We start from the raw sequence: 16,375 nt of genomic DNA, 5'->3' as shown, positions 1-16,375 counted from the left end.
AGTAAAGGTAACAGAGAAATTCCCACAGCCATAAACTGTATGTTTGTTAACGAGCAGAACTGAAACTCTACAGAGCAGCTTCACCAACTTCAAAACAACAAGAGACACATTGGAAAGTTTGTCTGTGCTGAACACTGATGGAGAAGTAATAAGCTACACCAGAGAGTCAAGGTTTATGCATCCCCCACTTGGTGCGTGTATTTGTTGCAGAGAGAAGAGAGAGATGGCCAAGGCTACATTCATACCAGTGTCTGAACAAATGAATGGAGATGATCAAATCTTAATAAAGAAACATATGATAAATCAACAGTTATTGAAAGAGCTGACCACCAACACATTTAAGTTATACATGAACCGTTTTGAGTATCATGTACCTTTAAACATATACATATTATGTTCATTGTGGTTGGATTTATTTTGTTATGGGTATTAAAAATGAATTGCATCTTTTTTTTGCTATGAAAATACAAAAAGTCTACATTGCATAGGAATGCAGAAAATTGCAAGTGAATAAAATGTGGCCCATTGGAGGCTTGTGAGGACATTAACAGTTCAAGCTGTGGTCCTGTATTTACCAAGCATCTCGGAGTGCTAAGAGGATCCAGGTTCCAGGCAGGTCAGATATGACAACCTGATCTCACAGAATTCCGTGAAATGAACACGGCCCCTTAAGTTAAGGGAAAGGTCGTGGGTGGGCTTACGTTTCCATGACACATGGGACAACAACGGGATGGTTGGGTTTAGGAAAAGAAGAACGGGACGGTTATGGTTGGGTTTAGGAAACGTGACACGCGGGACACGGATTTTCGGGCTTTCATACTACTCGCTACCGTATTCGCTCCTAATGCTATGTAATCTTTTAATTGACTTTACATTGGCATTGTTTTCCGTGGTGGCCACACGGAATTTTCACACATTCCGTACCACCACCACGTAATGCGCTGTTAACAGTTGGTGATCATTTCACGGAATTCTGTGAGACCAGGCTGGATATGAAAGGATAGACATGCACATAGTTCTCAACCTCGTTGAGAGTTCACATTTAGGCTACATTTTGGTTTGTAAGCAGAGTTTTGAGCCAAAAGCACTCTCCTTGCACACACACAAGTGTTTTTAGCTCCAGCAGAAGAACTAATCTCCGTTTCAACTAACACGCCCAAACCGCATATATAAACATTTTGGTTTACTGGGCATAAACAGGAGGCATGTTGCCCGTTGGTGGTAGTTGCCATGGTTACGTTAGTAGCTTAGTCTCAGAGAACGAGACGTCATGACCCAATCAGGTGGAGAAACATCAGTGTCGGTGTTGCCAAAGGTCTCCGTTTGCGGCCGTTGAGACTGCAACACAAGCAGACTCCAAACCAAAACGGGTTTAGGGGCTCGGAAACGCCAGAGCAGGGGGAATGAGAGGGGGAAACATAGCAAAAGATATTCATTTTTAAACCAAAACGTAGCAATGTAAATGTAGCTATAAGTTCCAGTCAAACGCTCGAGGGGCTATTCTGACTGCTTGTAACATTTAGGCCCAGAACCTTTAACTTTACATAGTCTCTAAAATGGCTTTACCAATGTCAATGGCAGATGCTATCGCCAGGGCAACCAGGGCCTCGTTCTGCATGATGACATGTTCACTTGTTGACATGGAGACAAGGTGCCGAATCCCATCTGCTTTGGCTACAGCATGGACCACTTCCTGTCAGAGAGAGGAAATCAGCCCATTACAGATGTTCAGTTAATGTGTGTGTGCATAATATACTGTCAGCACGTTAAACACCACACACACTGGGTGTGATTAGCAAGAACAAATGAAAAGAAAATGTAAGTTTTAGCTGAAACTTGTGCTAACTCTCAGATCAGAATAAATGGGCTCACGGGGCTGCGGCTGTGTCTGATGAGGGCAGCCAAAAGGCGACTGGCTTCTCCTCGGACTCCTGCATGGTCTTTGGCTTCACACCACTCCATGATCCGAGCCAGCAGCACAGCGTCTCTCCCCAGCACCAAAGCTGCCTCCTCTGACACACAAAGCGTAGCAGAGAAAAGGCAAAATACATTTAAAGAACAAAAAACAATTAAGAAATATCGCCACAAGTTGCCACAGAGTGTCACTAGGGTGGAAAATGTCTATTGTTTGATGAGAATGCTGCTGTTTTGGCCTGTCAGAACCTGTGATGGACATTTCTCACTATTTTCTGTTTACAGACCAAATGATTAATAAAAATAAAAAAAATAGGCTTGGTGTCCCAGGGGACAAGGGAGAATCTAAATGGATCCAGGGGAATTGATAAAAAAAATTAAAGCCAGTCCCTCTAACTAAAGCTCTCAACTCACAATGAATATAGGCCCCAGGGGACTGTTCAAAGTGGGACACACTGGACAGCCCTCTCTGGAGGGTCTGGGTATACGGCCACCCAGAAGTCCTCTTAAGCAAGGTAGGAATAATGAATTATTAAAAGATGAGATAAAGCAAAAAGACATAGCGGAGGGAATAAAGGAACCTTCTTCAACCCTCCTCCCCCACTTTGTGCCTGACCCCTCTGATGCTGTGCTTCTTTCTCTTCTCTTTCTCACTTTTTCTTTCTTTTATATTCTTCTCTGTTTATTTTCAGACTACTTGTCACGAAGGCTGTCTCTTTTGTTGTTTTGCCTGGCCCGGCTCTCTGTCCCTGTCTCCAGCTTCTGCTTACATCCCCCTGGCCATGTACATTCTTCTTACTTCCCAGACCTGCCATCCTCCAACCGTCCACCAGATGCCCTCCGACTCTCTTGCCGACGCTCACCTGAAATCCCCTCCCACTTCCCTCATCAGTGAGTATGTTTACATGCACACCAATATTCCACTGTTATTCCAAATTTAATAATACTCCGAATTTGATAGAAGTCATGTAAACAGCATATTCCGTTTGGATATTCCGAATAAGGCCTTTTTCCGAATATAGCATTTTCCGATTAAGACATGGGACATTCCGGTATTATTCGGGTTTTAGAGGCATTCTTTGGACATGTATACAGTGCAAACACAGCTACTTTTAAACATTATCAAAGACTTGGATATCAACAGGTTTTTGGATATGAGCACACATCGCTACGCTGACCTTTTCAAGAAGCTGGTTGAAGGAATGAAACGGCTTCCGGGAAGCGACATTTTGTTTTGCAGGGTGGTAGAGGAAGACTCATGAATCTTCATTAGGGAACTCATCCCTGAATGGCTAGTACTCATTGCTTTGCTTTGGTTGGGTTGGTTAGGTTTAGGCAAGAGGAGTGGGATTGGTTTAGCCTGGTCCTACCAGACTCTGGTACATTTCATTTGGTCCAGAGAGTCTGGCCACTCTCCATTGACAAGTGTTAACTTCCGTGAAGGTGGGTACTCTGTTGAAGTTTAAAACTGTTGGATCTGCCCAGAGCCACTCTGGAAGCCTGGCTACGCCCTCCTACATACTGTGTGGTAGGACCAGGCTAACAAGAGGGGAGACAACAACAACAACTATCGGCTTAGCATCGCTGGCCTTAGCCTTAGCCAAGTCCTTCGCCACTAATGGAGCGAGCTGGAAAATCAAACTGTTCCTGAACCCCGTGGGGAGGAGGGCCACAACATCATGGCCACCAACAAAACTCAGCAAAGATTGTTCTTGCTCGAGCTGTAACTTCTGGATAATTGGCAGCGTTGCCACAACGGACCGCATCTTTCTCCGCCGCCATTACGGAACTACAACTCAAACTAGCGCACGACCTCAACGTCATCGTTCTCAGCCACTCCATCTGTTCGCTGATCGGACCGCCAAATTTTGGCCGGAGAAAACCCAAGAATATACCGCAAAACCAGACGGAGTACTGAAAGAAAATGAAAATTGAGCGGAAGTACGTAGGAGGGCGGAGCCAGGCTAGGATTGGTTATGGTTAGGGTAAGAATGTCAGGGCGAGCCAATCAGGGATTGGTCTTCCCCGACTACCCTGTAAAAATTGCGTCCGGGAAGGCTGCTCGTGTGTCCTCGTTCATAGCTCCTGAGAGATCCCTCCTCGCTCCTTGCTCTTCGTGGCAGGAATAAGAGCTTTGAGATGGCCTTCACAAAGGAGGGCCAGAACAACTTCCGGTTCAAGCGAGGAGCGTGGAGCTATCAAATAAGAAACTTGGGATTCAGCTTACATATACCGGTGATTGTTCTGTTCTCTACTTGTAGAGACAACATAATCTGTTAGTCGGGCAGGCAAGACGTTCCGCTTCTGAGACGCTCCCGGTGTGGTATGGCGCGTGGCGGAGGACGGAACAAAACCGGAACGCAGCACAGATGCTCCCAGTGGAAAATGGGAGTTACCGTGACACTACTTCATGTCCCCCACACACAAACCCAGACCCAGTAATACTTTTTGGTGTTAGTTGTGTGAATGTTTGAATGCTGTGTTGTGTTGACCTCTTTTTTGTCTATTGTGGAAATCTGCCTGAGAGACCTAAAGAGGCTGGAGCTTGGGTTGACCCTCTGGGTACACAACAGGAATCACATCACAGGCTACCAACAGCTGTGCTGACCTTGTCCATCCACCATCATGCGTAGCGTACCCAGCAGTTTGAACTGAACTGGTGGCATGTCAGAGCGCAGTAGGGTCTTTATCCTCTCAGTCACCCCGTCCTCCAGCATCTGCACTTTGTTGGTACCTGAAAGACACGTCAAGTCGATGTCATTTTAAATCAAATTTAAATGATAGAATTAAAGACATTTTAAACCTTTAGCGGTATGTTTACAGATTTTCTTTTCCTGATTGACCCATGTAATTTTAATTACTAATACTTTAATTGGTCCATTTGACTTGTTTTTGAAGATGATTCAGTGAGTCTTTTGTTTCTTGGTGTGAACATGTAAATGAGTATCCTTTAGAAGGTAAGTTTCAGTGTTAGGTAATTACTTTGATGTTGGGTCAATGGAACATATGTATATCTTAGGGGTGCAATGGATCACAAAACTCATGGATCAGCCCAAAAAAGGGGGGACAATATATATTTTTTAAATGCTTTCAACTTTTTACTTAAAAACTGTCATAAAACACAGCATGTTTAAGCCGGGGAGTAGAGGTCACTTTCCCGGAGAAAACAAAGGACTTTCGGGCCGGAAATGTGTGTCCCTTGGGAGTGTTTGAATCCAAACCACAATCTTTTTCCTAAACTTAACTAGTTGTTTTTGTGCCTAAAGCTAACTGACGCGGCTGCTGAAAGCTCACTTTCTGTCACCTAAACCTAACTGTAATGTCGGCCGAAACGACTGGCAGCTCGCGGTGCCCTGTACCCGGCTCAAAGCCCCCTATTCTCGGGTAACTTAACTACCAACTGCCGCTGATACGACGGAGCTCTGTAGCCGGGGTCACGGCTTTTCGAGTTCTTCCGCTTTTCCAGCGTGCCATGACCGTCACTATCAAGTGATTTTAACATGCCCCGTTCACGTGAACAGAAAATTGCATTGCATGTATCTTTTCACGGAAACCCTCCATAGACATTTATCAGCGTGAGTCCCAGCGACAGTAAAACATTTATTTCACACTCGTATTATGATTAAACTTTGCAATTAATCCGCAGTTCACATGCATTCCGAATAGTGAATCGGCTCAACTATGGTCCGTTACACCACTAGTATGTCTAATGTTTTGCTTTGATCAGTACCAGGAATGGCCAGGTTTCTGAGCGCGCTCAGTCCAGCATGTTGAACAGACACGTCTCCTTCCTCGACATGCTGCTCCAACAAGGTCAGGATGTGAGGAACCACACCGAGGTCCAGCATCTTCACACAGTTACTGTCTGACAGAAACACAGCAGGCCAACAAAGACTCCTTCAAAACACTACATATAACTCACACAAACGCCATATAATTATCCTATTACAAGTAACATTGTAATACATTAAAATGAGAAAACACTCAATCTGTTGAACTGTATTTTGAAGATGTGAATGGTCTTCAGCTTAAGTTCCTCAGCAAGACTTCATCATTACGAAGGAGGACCTGTCCCCAGATTTGCTGTGTTAAAATTAATTAGACACACGTTGAATTAGGAATTTGCAAAATGCACAGAAAGGTGTATAATACATAGAACCGGACATGTTTTATTATTACATGTTCCCAAACTGTGGTGGTGGCTGCTTGCTTATCCTATATCAGCTCCACATAGATGACACTGATGGCAGGGAATGTCTCTTCACAAACCTGTCACACATCTGGGCTCATTTCTGAAAAAATATCTTACCGTTCCTGGCGAAGTTGGCGACGGCCAGCGCTCCGGACAGCTGCAACTGGGTGTTGGAGCTCTGCAGCCAGGACAGAACATCCTGATACACCACACCGGAGCCCTCACCAAAACACTTCTGCATCGACTCATCTGAGACACACACACACACACACACACACACACACACACACACACACACACACACACATGCATGAACGCACACACCCACATACACGCACGCACACAGGTACACACGTGAGAGCATACAGACACACACACACACACCCGCACACACACACACACACACACACACGCACGCACGCACGCACACACACACACACACACACACACAGACAGTCCTTTAAACAAGATCATTTTAATACTCACAAACAGCACACTATTTCTTCCTACAAGCATCTCTGTCATTACCATCCCTGCATAAAATATATTGACATGTAAAAATGATTTGCTAACTAATACAGTAAAACAACACTGGTGCACCGATGTTAGATATTTCTGTAACAGTAACACAGAGACATAATGGTCTGCCCTCTGCCTGTGGCACACTGCCACCCAGAAAGGTCACACTATTTTAGATATGTGAGGCTGAAAGGGGTCTGTTGGCTGCTTTGTTATGTCGTGGCCAGCCCCTGCCCATCTCCTCTACCTCCTGTTGTGTCTCTTTCTTTTGACACTTTGACACTTCATTTTTAGAGCATACTGTCTGAATGCAATGATAGAGGACAGGACAGGACAACAGCCAGTGTCATTTGAACTGGCCAATCCCAGCTGAATATGCACAGTAAATGACATGCACAAAATTGTGTGATTATCAGGCGAATGAGGTGACAGACAGACAGACAGACACACACACAGACAGACAGACAGACAGACACACTGAGACGGAGCTGCTGCTGTATTCACAACATTCCTAGATGTGATGTGCCACAGGGTTTCACCTGCATCACTCACCTCCTAAAAGCAGGGACACTATGAGGTTGGAGGCGATCTTGATGCTGCAGAGGTCGTGGGGGTCAGATCCTCCCTGCAAAGCCCGAATCATCTCTGATAAAGCCTCTGGTACTCCTGACTCGGCAAACTGCAGCTTCAGTGTATCTGGTGGTCCAGCACAATTTATTTTGTCATTATTAACAGCTAACATTATCTTCCAATAAATGTACAACAAAAGTGAGCATTATTTCGTGATTGAAAATCTGACATCATATAACATACAACCCTTGATGCCCCGAGAATCTGGTCAAGATTTTTTGGAAGTGGAATCACCATACTTCATATTCACTCCCAGCAGGCTCAAGGCTGATTGTACCGTTACCCTATCCGTTCACCTTTTAGTCCCCTCCCAGGGTTTGCGTTACATCCATCTGGTCTTTGCTTTAGGGTTCCAGCTATAAGTTTGTTTTGCAGGCAAAAGGCCTGTTAATCTTGTGTTATACTTTTTCTTAACTGGACTCTAAAAATCTAAAACATTTTTAGATGAGCTTTGGATGTTATAGAATCTGTGTAGGCTGGTCTGCGGGGAGATTCTTCCCTGTCCTCCTTAAAGGGTAACTACCGTTTTTTTTCAACCCTATTTTCCCATGTTTTTGTGTCTAAGTGACTGATGGGAACAACAATCTTTGAAATTGGTCCAGTACTAAGCAAGATCTCTGCAGTCGGCAGCGGTGAAACAAGCTACAATGTAAGTTAATAAGACAATTGTCCAGCTTGTATTTATCTTCACAAAAGTGCTCGTTTTGCCGCTGACAGGTTCAAATTAATATTCTAAGTGTCTGACAACATTATGGAAAGGATTTCTAAGGAGGTCGACCTTTCTGTTAAAGAGTAAGATCCTTTTTTTAAACATAAAAACATCCGGGAAATTGCGTTCGCTAAACCACCAGACTCCATGTAAATAAACAGTAATTTTAGCATCGTAAAACACACTTCATTCAAAGCCGACAGAAACTAAATAAAACTATGAAAAGACGTTTTGGGTCGTCTTTCCAATTTTCCAACCATCACAACTCTAGTCTTGGTTGAAATAAACACATAGTTTATCAATTTACATGTGAAAATATGTTGGCTCTATACACACTAGAAGTATTGCTTTTTTAAATGTCCAGTCTGGTGGGTTTAGAGCTAGCGATCTCAGTGCTGTTTTTAACAGAAAGGTCTTAATTAGGTTTTAAAAAGGTCTATCTCTGTAGGGATCCTTTCCATAATGTTGTCAGACACTTAGAATATTAATCTGAGCCTGTGAGTGGCAAAATAAAACACTTTCAGTGGACCAAACTGAAGATGCACATTTTCCCTCTAGGGTTACATTGCAGGCCTGTCTGTGGCTGCTGGTTACAGCATTAACGCTTAATACTGGACTTATTACAAAGATTGTGGTTCCTATCAGTCACTTAGATGCAAAAACATAGGGAAATAGGGTCCAGGTTGAAAAAAATGGTAGTTACCCTTTAAGGAAGATATTCTTTGTGCCTGTTATCTTGCCTGTGCTTTACTGTGTTGTGTGATTGACTATTGGTACTGTGACTATGACTGATGTCACCTGATTGATTGCTTGAATGTTATTACCCACAATGCCCTAACACAACAAGATATATCAAAGAGGTGGCTACCTTGGTATGAACAATAGGGAAAATCTCTGAAGTCATGATAAAGCCTGGCATTTTTCCATTACATGGTACCTGCTCGACTCGCCTCGACTCTACTCGCCTTTTTTGGTTTTCCAAAATGATAAAAAGTACCTGGTACCTGCTAACAGGTACTTTTTATAGTATCACCTCCGTGGAGGTTCCAAGCGAGCTGAGGTGATACCAAAAGGTGACCTGAAAACCTGCAGACTACTGATTGGTCGGAGAGAATCGTCACTAATCACTGCGTCAAATTTGCTAGACGGGGGGGGGTGTCCTGAACAAACCCCCCATTTTGAAATAGTTGGTCCAGCGGTGTTTTTTTTGCTGCCTCCAGTTTCCTTAGAAACTAAATGTGTCTTCTGACAAACAGCCACATGCCGAGAATCAAAAACAACACACCTTCCACGTTCTGTGTGTGTGTCGCATTTGGTCACGGCAGTTTCCTGCGACGTCGCTATGACGACCAGCCACACTCGCCTCACGCTGCGGATCCACTTTTGCGACACGACTGAAGAGTGGTGTCGCTAAAGTTTCCTGAGCATTTTTGTAGCAGGACGTCTAGAACAAAGGACCCGCGAGAGACTTCCCCCAGTCTCCCCTGTGCTCTACTTCTATTGGATAGTTGCGTCGCGTTCAACGGATTAATTTGCATAAAGATGGGCATCGGCCAGCTTTTTGATGCCCAGCATTTTTTCAAATGCAGTGCCGCCTTCCCGGGATGCTTTGCGGGCGCGTTAAAGTCACTTGACGTCACCCATTGGAATATAGTGGAGCGCGATGCAACAGAAGCGTTGCACGGCCAGGTGGATCTGCACCGTCACGCATGAGGCGGTACTAAATCTGCAATGGAAAAGGAGGACGGGGTACCGCGGTACTAGCAGTGGGTAAGCGCCATAGTGAAAATATGAAGGCATGCTTGTTTCATCAACAAGCACCCTGCAGGTCTTACCGCTCTCGCCCAGTGAGCCCAGTATTTCCAGGATGACATGTCGGCGTTCGGCATCGGGCGCCCGTTTCAGCTGAAAGGTCAGTACGCCTGCCACATCCAGCTCTGCCAGGGCATCCCTCGCAGAGTCTGCAAACACAGGGGTCTATAACTATAGACAGTGAGGAGGTGACCAATTATCCTGACTACCAGTGATCATACATCTGAGATCTACCGCCAATTTACCACAGCAGTCTTTTGAAATGGGGAATTCCCGGCTCAAATCTTCATTTGAAACATTTTATACGTGTTGACCTCCCTTCTTTTGGGACAAGCTTTGATTCCTTTGTCCTGGTGACATCACTTTATTAGCTGATGAAATGAGTTGGGGAAGCACTGAAGAATGACTGAAGTGATCTGTGTTTTTTTGTATGTTCTTCCCACTGAGCTCTCTTGGCACCGTACACAATCGGTGTGTGTGCCAGTATTTACTGGCCTTTGTACCTGTGAGAGTCTGTGTTTTATATGTCTGACAGGAAAGCAAGGAGAGAACATGAAGAATATGTAAACACCTCAGCTTCGCAGGGTCATTTTGCCGGGGCTAAGCCCCAACTGTTTTAAAGGTGCACTATGAGTTCCTGCATGATGTCACTTCTGTTGACGTTCAAAATAAATACCAAACAAAACAGAGCAAGCTCGCCCCTCCACCCATGTTTCCGTAACTGTCATGACTAACTGACTAACTGTCACTAACCCCCACCCCCTCCCCCAACCAACTTGTTGGTGATTGGCTGGAACGTGGTTTGTTGTATTTTGGTGCACAGCCTGTGCCTCTAGTGTTTGTTTGACGTTGTCACTGCCCGATGTGAATCGAGAGCAGATGTGAGTTGCACATGCGTCACTTTGCGACAAGTAGCCTACAAGATGCTAACGAGAGACTTCTGTAACGTCAATACAGTAAAAATGGACCTACAACGAAGTTCGTTCACTGCTGGCTACAAGTTAGCAATCAAACACAACAGAGCTAACGTTAGCAATCAAACAATCATAGATAGCTAAAACGTTTTTGAAATGATTTCCATCTTCTGTTATTGTATGTAAAGAGAAAAAAATATTTTATGGATTTCACAAATTTCAGTACGACGCGTTATGCCGTAAACCGTTTAAATCTGAGCATGCGCGACTCACATCTGCACTCGACTCACATCGGGGAGTGACCGACGTTTACGACCCCTGTGTTGTCTCCCGAGACCGGGCTTTTTCACGGTGTGTTCAGGGGGCAGCTAGCGGATCAAGGAGAGATGCCTACGATTTGAGATAAAAATGAAATCACGCTGAAACCATGCAGGAACTCATAGTACACCTTTAAGTGTAGCCCTGAATATAACTTGAAATGTAAGCCTGTGAAACCCGACAAAAGATGCCATTTGTGAGTAAATGACAATAACAATAATTAATGATGAGATCTGTCCAGAAATGATTTACTGTTTTTCCGACTAACGATGATAGCAGTTGTGGAGTATTCTGTTTTTACGCAATACTAATTCTAATTACTAACAACTACTCATGTCTTTAAAATCACAATCCATAATTAATCTGGAAAGACAGTTTTTGAGGTACACATTTAAATATTGTAATGATTAAGACTGTGTATTTTGAACGTAAATAAGGTAGCAGAGTGCATAAAAAGCATCAAAATAGTTTGTTTATACATATATATATATATATATATATATATATGTACCGTAGGTGTGAGGGACATGGGACTTAAATCACAGCAAATTGATAATGAATTACTAAAATAAATACAATTACTAAATATTCACCCATGTCAGCCAGGTTACAGAGGGCCAGCAGGCAGACGTTGACCAGGGGGTCGTTCTCTGGATACTCCCTTATAATGGATACCAGTCTGGGGATTACACCACTCTGGACCAACTGGTCCTGTTGGAATGCTGGATGGGAGGTCAGAGAGAGAGAGAGAGAGAGAGAGAGAGAGAGAGAGAGAAGGTGATCAAGGTAAGTAACAGATATGGACATGTTTTATTATGCAGTTGTTTGCTTTAAATTTCACTTCCACTTCCAGGCTATTACTTAATTTCATGGTGTCACAGATTTGTAGTACTCCAGATCGGTCTTGGTCTCGAGACCGGTCCCAACACCACTTTTTGAAGTTCTTGGTCTCGTCTTGGAACCACATTTTTACTCGGCCTTGTCTCGGTCTCAAATAAAGATGACTCTGGATTTTATTTCAAGACCAGTCACACCAGTCAACCAGTCAACCACAACTGCCTTTTGATTATTTCATCAAGGCATTTCTCATGATACACTTATAGCAATACAAGAGGTGTTTTCTGTGGATATTTTATGGGAATCTGGATCTTTCAGATCAATTTGAGAAGTGCCTATGGTTAGCATTTTTCACATTTTATCGTGGCATGCAGTGTTGGACTCGATTTGGTCTGGTCTTGGTCTTGAATCGTAGCCTGACAAGCCAGACCCACATCCAGATGTTGGGTCTGGGAACTTACCATTGGCAGGGCTCAATCCGAGGGGCGGGATAAACGGTTGTCTTTCAAATTAACTCTGCACGCAATAGGACAGCGCTACAACCAACCAGAGCAACGCTAGTTGATTAAACTTTTGCCGTATCCGGTCAACAAAACTCCGAACACATCTTCCTTTTTTAAGAATGACTTCAGTGCCGTTCTTTGTTCTTTTCTCAAAGAAAAGCTGAACTCCAAGTCTTCCAGAGTCGCGGCCAAAGCCGATTCCAAAGACCGCTGTTCGCCAGCAGCAGCAGCCATCTTCTTTGTTTTCAAGTAGCAGGGAATTCACGCGGAACCGTCGCAACTCTGCCGTCATTATGTTAAGCCCGCCCACCGACTCTATACACGATGTGATTGGCCTGAGTTTGTTTGTTCCAGCTCGCAAGCCAACGGAGAGTTGCTAGACTGACCCTGGCTGCAAATTACATTTGCTGCCGCTAAGGTGCGTCTAGATCTCTAGGCTACTTGAATCGGTCTCAACTCCTCAAATTCTTGGCCTTGTCTTGGTCTTGATACACTCTGGTCTTGGTGATGACTTGGTCTCGGTTTAGGTGGTCTTGACTATAACACTGGTACCTATTTAAACCTTTAGAGTGACTTGCTGTCTGCCTGTATAACCTTCACAGTTTCTGCCTCATACTCACACTGTGTATCATCATGAACCATGCTGAGTGAGCCAGCAATGTCAGACCAACTCACAGTTGTCAAAGCAGATGCGTCCGATGGCCCTGCCAGTGTTCAGCAGCATCTCCTGGTTGTTGCTGTTCAGATGGGGAACCAGCACCTTCACCAGGCCTGCCTCAATGCACGGCTCCCTGACTGCAGCTGCAACACACACAAGGACACACCACATTTCACCCGTCTGTCTGTGAGTCGTGATTCTGGTTTCAAGCTTGCTTTTTCTCTGAGCCATTAGAGTTTGAACATTCCATGTCAACTGGGCAAACTATTGGGGAAGATAATGTGATGGAAAGTTCTAGACCATAGACTGTATTAAAAATGGACAGGGGTTACTGATGAGCCAAAATGAAGCTCAAAGTGTGCGGCTCCTAGCGGCCCTCGCCATCTTGGCAGGCGTGACGTCTGCAAATCCAAAAATGGGTATAGAGGTGGAGTGTGGATGGCGCTGAGGAGGGCTGAATGAAGCCTACAATGTATGCTCGCCTGCTGTGACGGCAGCCCAACTGTCATTCAAAATGGAATGCCCTGGCTTAAAAGAGCTCCAAGATGACAGACAGAAATGTCAAATGTTACAAATATCCCTGGTCTCCCCTAGATATCATTTAAAATATTCAACATTTCCTTGCTGTATTTTATTTTAATACACAAATGTTATCTTGTTTTATATTATCCAACAAAACCACAGCAGTATCCTACCTTCTCTGGCCATCTCTGCCACCACCAGAGCCACCTGGCAGGAAAGGGGGCTTTTGCTCCGTAAGGCCTGAGCCAGTATGGGTAGAATCCCACTTCTGGCAATCTCAACAGCAGCATCCTTCTCTGTGGACACAAATTCATTTATTGAAAATAAAAACAACAGGATATTGAATCACAGCTTAAATACTAGAAACTACATTAGTTTTGACCAGTAGTTTTTAGTGGTTACATAAAAAAAATCCACTGTCATGTTTTGTGGTGGCCTCCTGATCTTTTATTTACTGCCACCATCAGACTTTCACTTTCACTCAATATATGTGACGGTCTAACAGGCAACGTGTGCCATCCTTACACCGAATATACAATTTGCACACAAAATCCAGGGTAATGTAGCACCTTTCAGACATGCACATTGTTATGTGATGGCAAGTTTGCATGTGGGTCACATCTGATGAGCAGACCTGCAACATTTCATGTACAAGGTTACAGCATGTGAGCAGTCGGACTGTGTATTCTATCTTGGAAATACATTGAGAATTTACTCAGGAAACTACAGGGTACTTTAAACCACTCAGAAGCATTATCAAGCCACCCAGATCAATCAATCAATATATTTGTCACACAAAATCGTAGAAAATACAATTCCAGTTGAATGTAATCCCATCAGCTCCTTAAACGTTTGCATTATTCATCATAAAGCAGAATGTGGCCCCAGATCGACACACAGCGTTTCAAATTTCTTCCCTTTGTATTATTTTCCACAAGCACAGTAGTTCAATGTAATGGTCTTATACTGTCTAAAGAGATCAACATGTACAATAGATTACATTTATGTTACACAATGCTATGTTTGAGTGCCATCACTTCAACAAATGGCACCAGCATTGTTACATATTCCATATCTGGAAAGGGCTTACTGTAGTAGGCAGATTGCTATGACATTTGTTGTTCACATTACTATTCCCCTGTAAGGATTGGCCGAGTGGTGGAAGGATGACACATGGAGGCCGGAGTAATCTTCACCTTATCTATGTTTTTGTATAATTTAGTGAGGTTGCGAAACACGAAAACAAATAAAAAATATCCAAAGTATCCAAAATATCTTTCAGTACCACTGTTTCTCTTCTGTATTAATTTATATTTTCCCAGATGGTTCCTGAAATAAATAATAGGCCGATAGCAATGCACTGTCAACCTGCACATTTATTCACGCAAACAATTTTCAATATTTTGTGTCTAATAAACACAATGTTGTCTATTCCTGCTGTGGTCATCTCTCCATGGGGGCATACTTACGCACCATTGCCTGTCCAATGTGTTGGCATTTTTACTGTTTCTCAGGGGAGACCGATTAAAAAAATCATTGAATATTTTTGTCTTTGTTGTCCCAGGCTAAATATTATCTGTATGAATTGAGCAGTGGTGGATGAAGTACTGAATCTCAGTACTTAAGTAAAAGTACAAATAACCAGATACATATTTACTTTAGTAAAAGTAGAAGTACCACAATGGCAACCCTACTTAAGTAAAAGTAAAAAGTACCTGATTTTATAAGTACTTTAAGTATTAAAAGTAAAAGTACTTGCATAACGATTTATTCTCTTAATGTCTATATTCTAATAATAAAAAAAAAACCAGTCGGCCTATGGGCTGTGGCATTTTAATTAAGTTAGTTTTAGGTTAATTTACCCCATTGCATTATTTCCCACGGGACAGTGAATGCTGCACACATTTATCTAGCGAGAACACAGGCTTGGACAACAAGTTCGTGGCTTCACAGATGAGGAGGACCTGGAGTGTTTTTAAAGTGGTCATATTATGCTCATTTTCAGGTTCATAATTGTAATTTGAAATTGTATCAAAATAGGTTTACATGGTTTAATTTTCAGAAAACACCATATTTTTGTTGTACTGCACATTTCTGCAGCTCCTCTTTTCACCCTGTGTTCAGGTCTCTGTTTTAGCTACAGAGTGAGACCTCTCACTGCTGGAACATCTTTGTTGTCAGTCGCACATGCGCAGTAGCTAGGTAAGGACTACGTGAGCTAGCTAGCTGTTTGTGCAACTTTGGCCTGTACAAGGCAGGATTAGCTGGGAGACGAGGGCACACTTCCAACTTTGTGTGGAATACCTGCAGAACAGGGACATGGAAGTAGTTCTATACAATTTATTTTGTAGATTAGGGTGAATTCGTGTGTGTTGTAGCAGTGTTTTGCCATTGAGAACGAGCTAGCATGCTAGCGCTAGCATGCTAACGGTTAGCCCCCTAGGCCCCTCGTTTCGGCTAGTGACGTAGAAAGCTGTGCAGATTTTGAACAGCTCACCCGGAGACTGAAGGCAGGTTATATACAGAAACCGTATCTCACTCAAAACAGCATGGATGTTTTTTTTTCAAAGTTTATATGTGTGTGGAAGCACCAGAGACAGAGCACAAAACGTGATTTTCTTTCATAATATGATCACTTTAAGATAGATATACGGGTTGTATATTAACCTTATGTGAATGGATGCTTCACATATGACCAAGCAGAGTATCGGGAGCAGCAGCAGTAACAGTAGTGGTAGTACCGGGAGCAGTACGCGCCTGGCCAATAAATGCTATTGAAGGGCGGGTCTTGGCGTGGTGGTGCAGGAGCCGCTGCTGAAGGCTTCCCTGCAGACTGCAAACGTGTGA

The 16,375-nt window shown here is 43.5% G+C and overlaps 1 protein-coding gene across 1 annotated transcript in view; it reads right to left on the bottom strand.

The window, feature by feature from the left end:
* The window catches only part of LOC144532777 (rap1 GTPase-GDP dissociation stimulator 1-B), a 39,135-nt gene that overhangs the window by 10,162 nt on the left and 12,598 nt on the right, over window positions 1–16,375 (bottom strand). Inside the window, exons 3-12 of the mRNA XM_078273714.1 lie at window positions 13,702–13,824; window positions 13,024–13,149; window positions 11,602–11,730; window positions 9,800–9,925; window positions 7,178–7,321; window positions 6,224–6,355; window positions 5,645–5,779; window positions 4,523–4,648; window positions 1,873–2,012; window positions 1,567–1,693 (exon numbers count right to left, since the gene is read on the bottom strand). Coding sequence (XP_078129840.1) covers window positions 1,567–1,693; window positions 1,873–2,012; window positions 4,523–4,648; window positions 5,645–5,779; window positions 6,224–6,355; window positions 7,178–7,321; window positions 9,800–9,925; window positions 11,602–11,730; window positions 13,024–13,149; window positions 13,702–13,824 — 1,308 coding nt within the window. The remainder of the gene's footprint in view (window positions 1–1,566; window positions 1,694–1,872; window positions 2,013–4,522; window positions 4,649–5,644; window positions 5,780–6,223; window positions 6,356–7,177; window positions 7,322–9,799; window positions 9,926–11,601; window positions 11,731–13,023; window positions 13,150–13,701; window positions 13,825–16,375) is intronic.

This window comes from Sander vitreus, chromosome 17 (genome assembly GCF_031162955.1).
Source record: "Sander vitreus isolate 19-12246 chromosome 17, sanVit1, whole genome shotgun sequence".
NCBI classification, from domain to species: domain Eukaryota; kingdom Metazoa; phylum Chordata; class Actinopteri; order Perciformes; family Percidae; genus Sander; species Sander vitreus.
The sequence above is the reverse complement of the archived record's forward strand: the minus strand, read 5'-3'. Positions and strand labels throughout refer to the sequence as shown.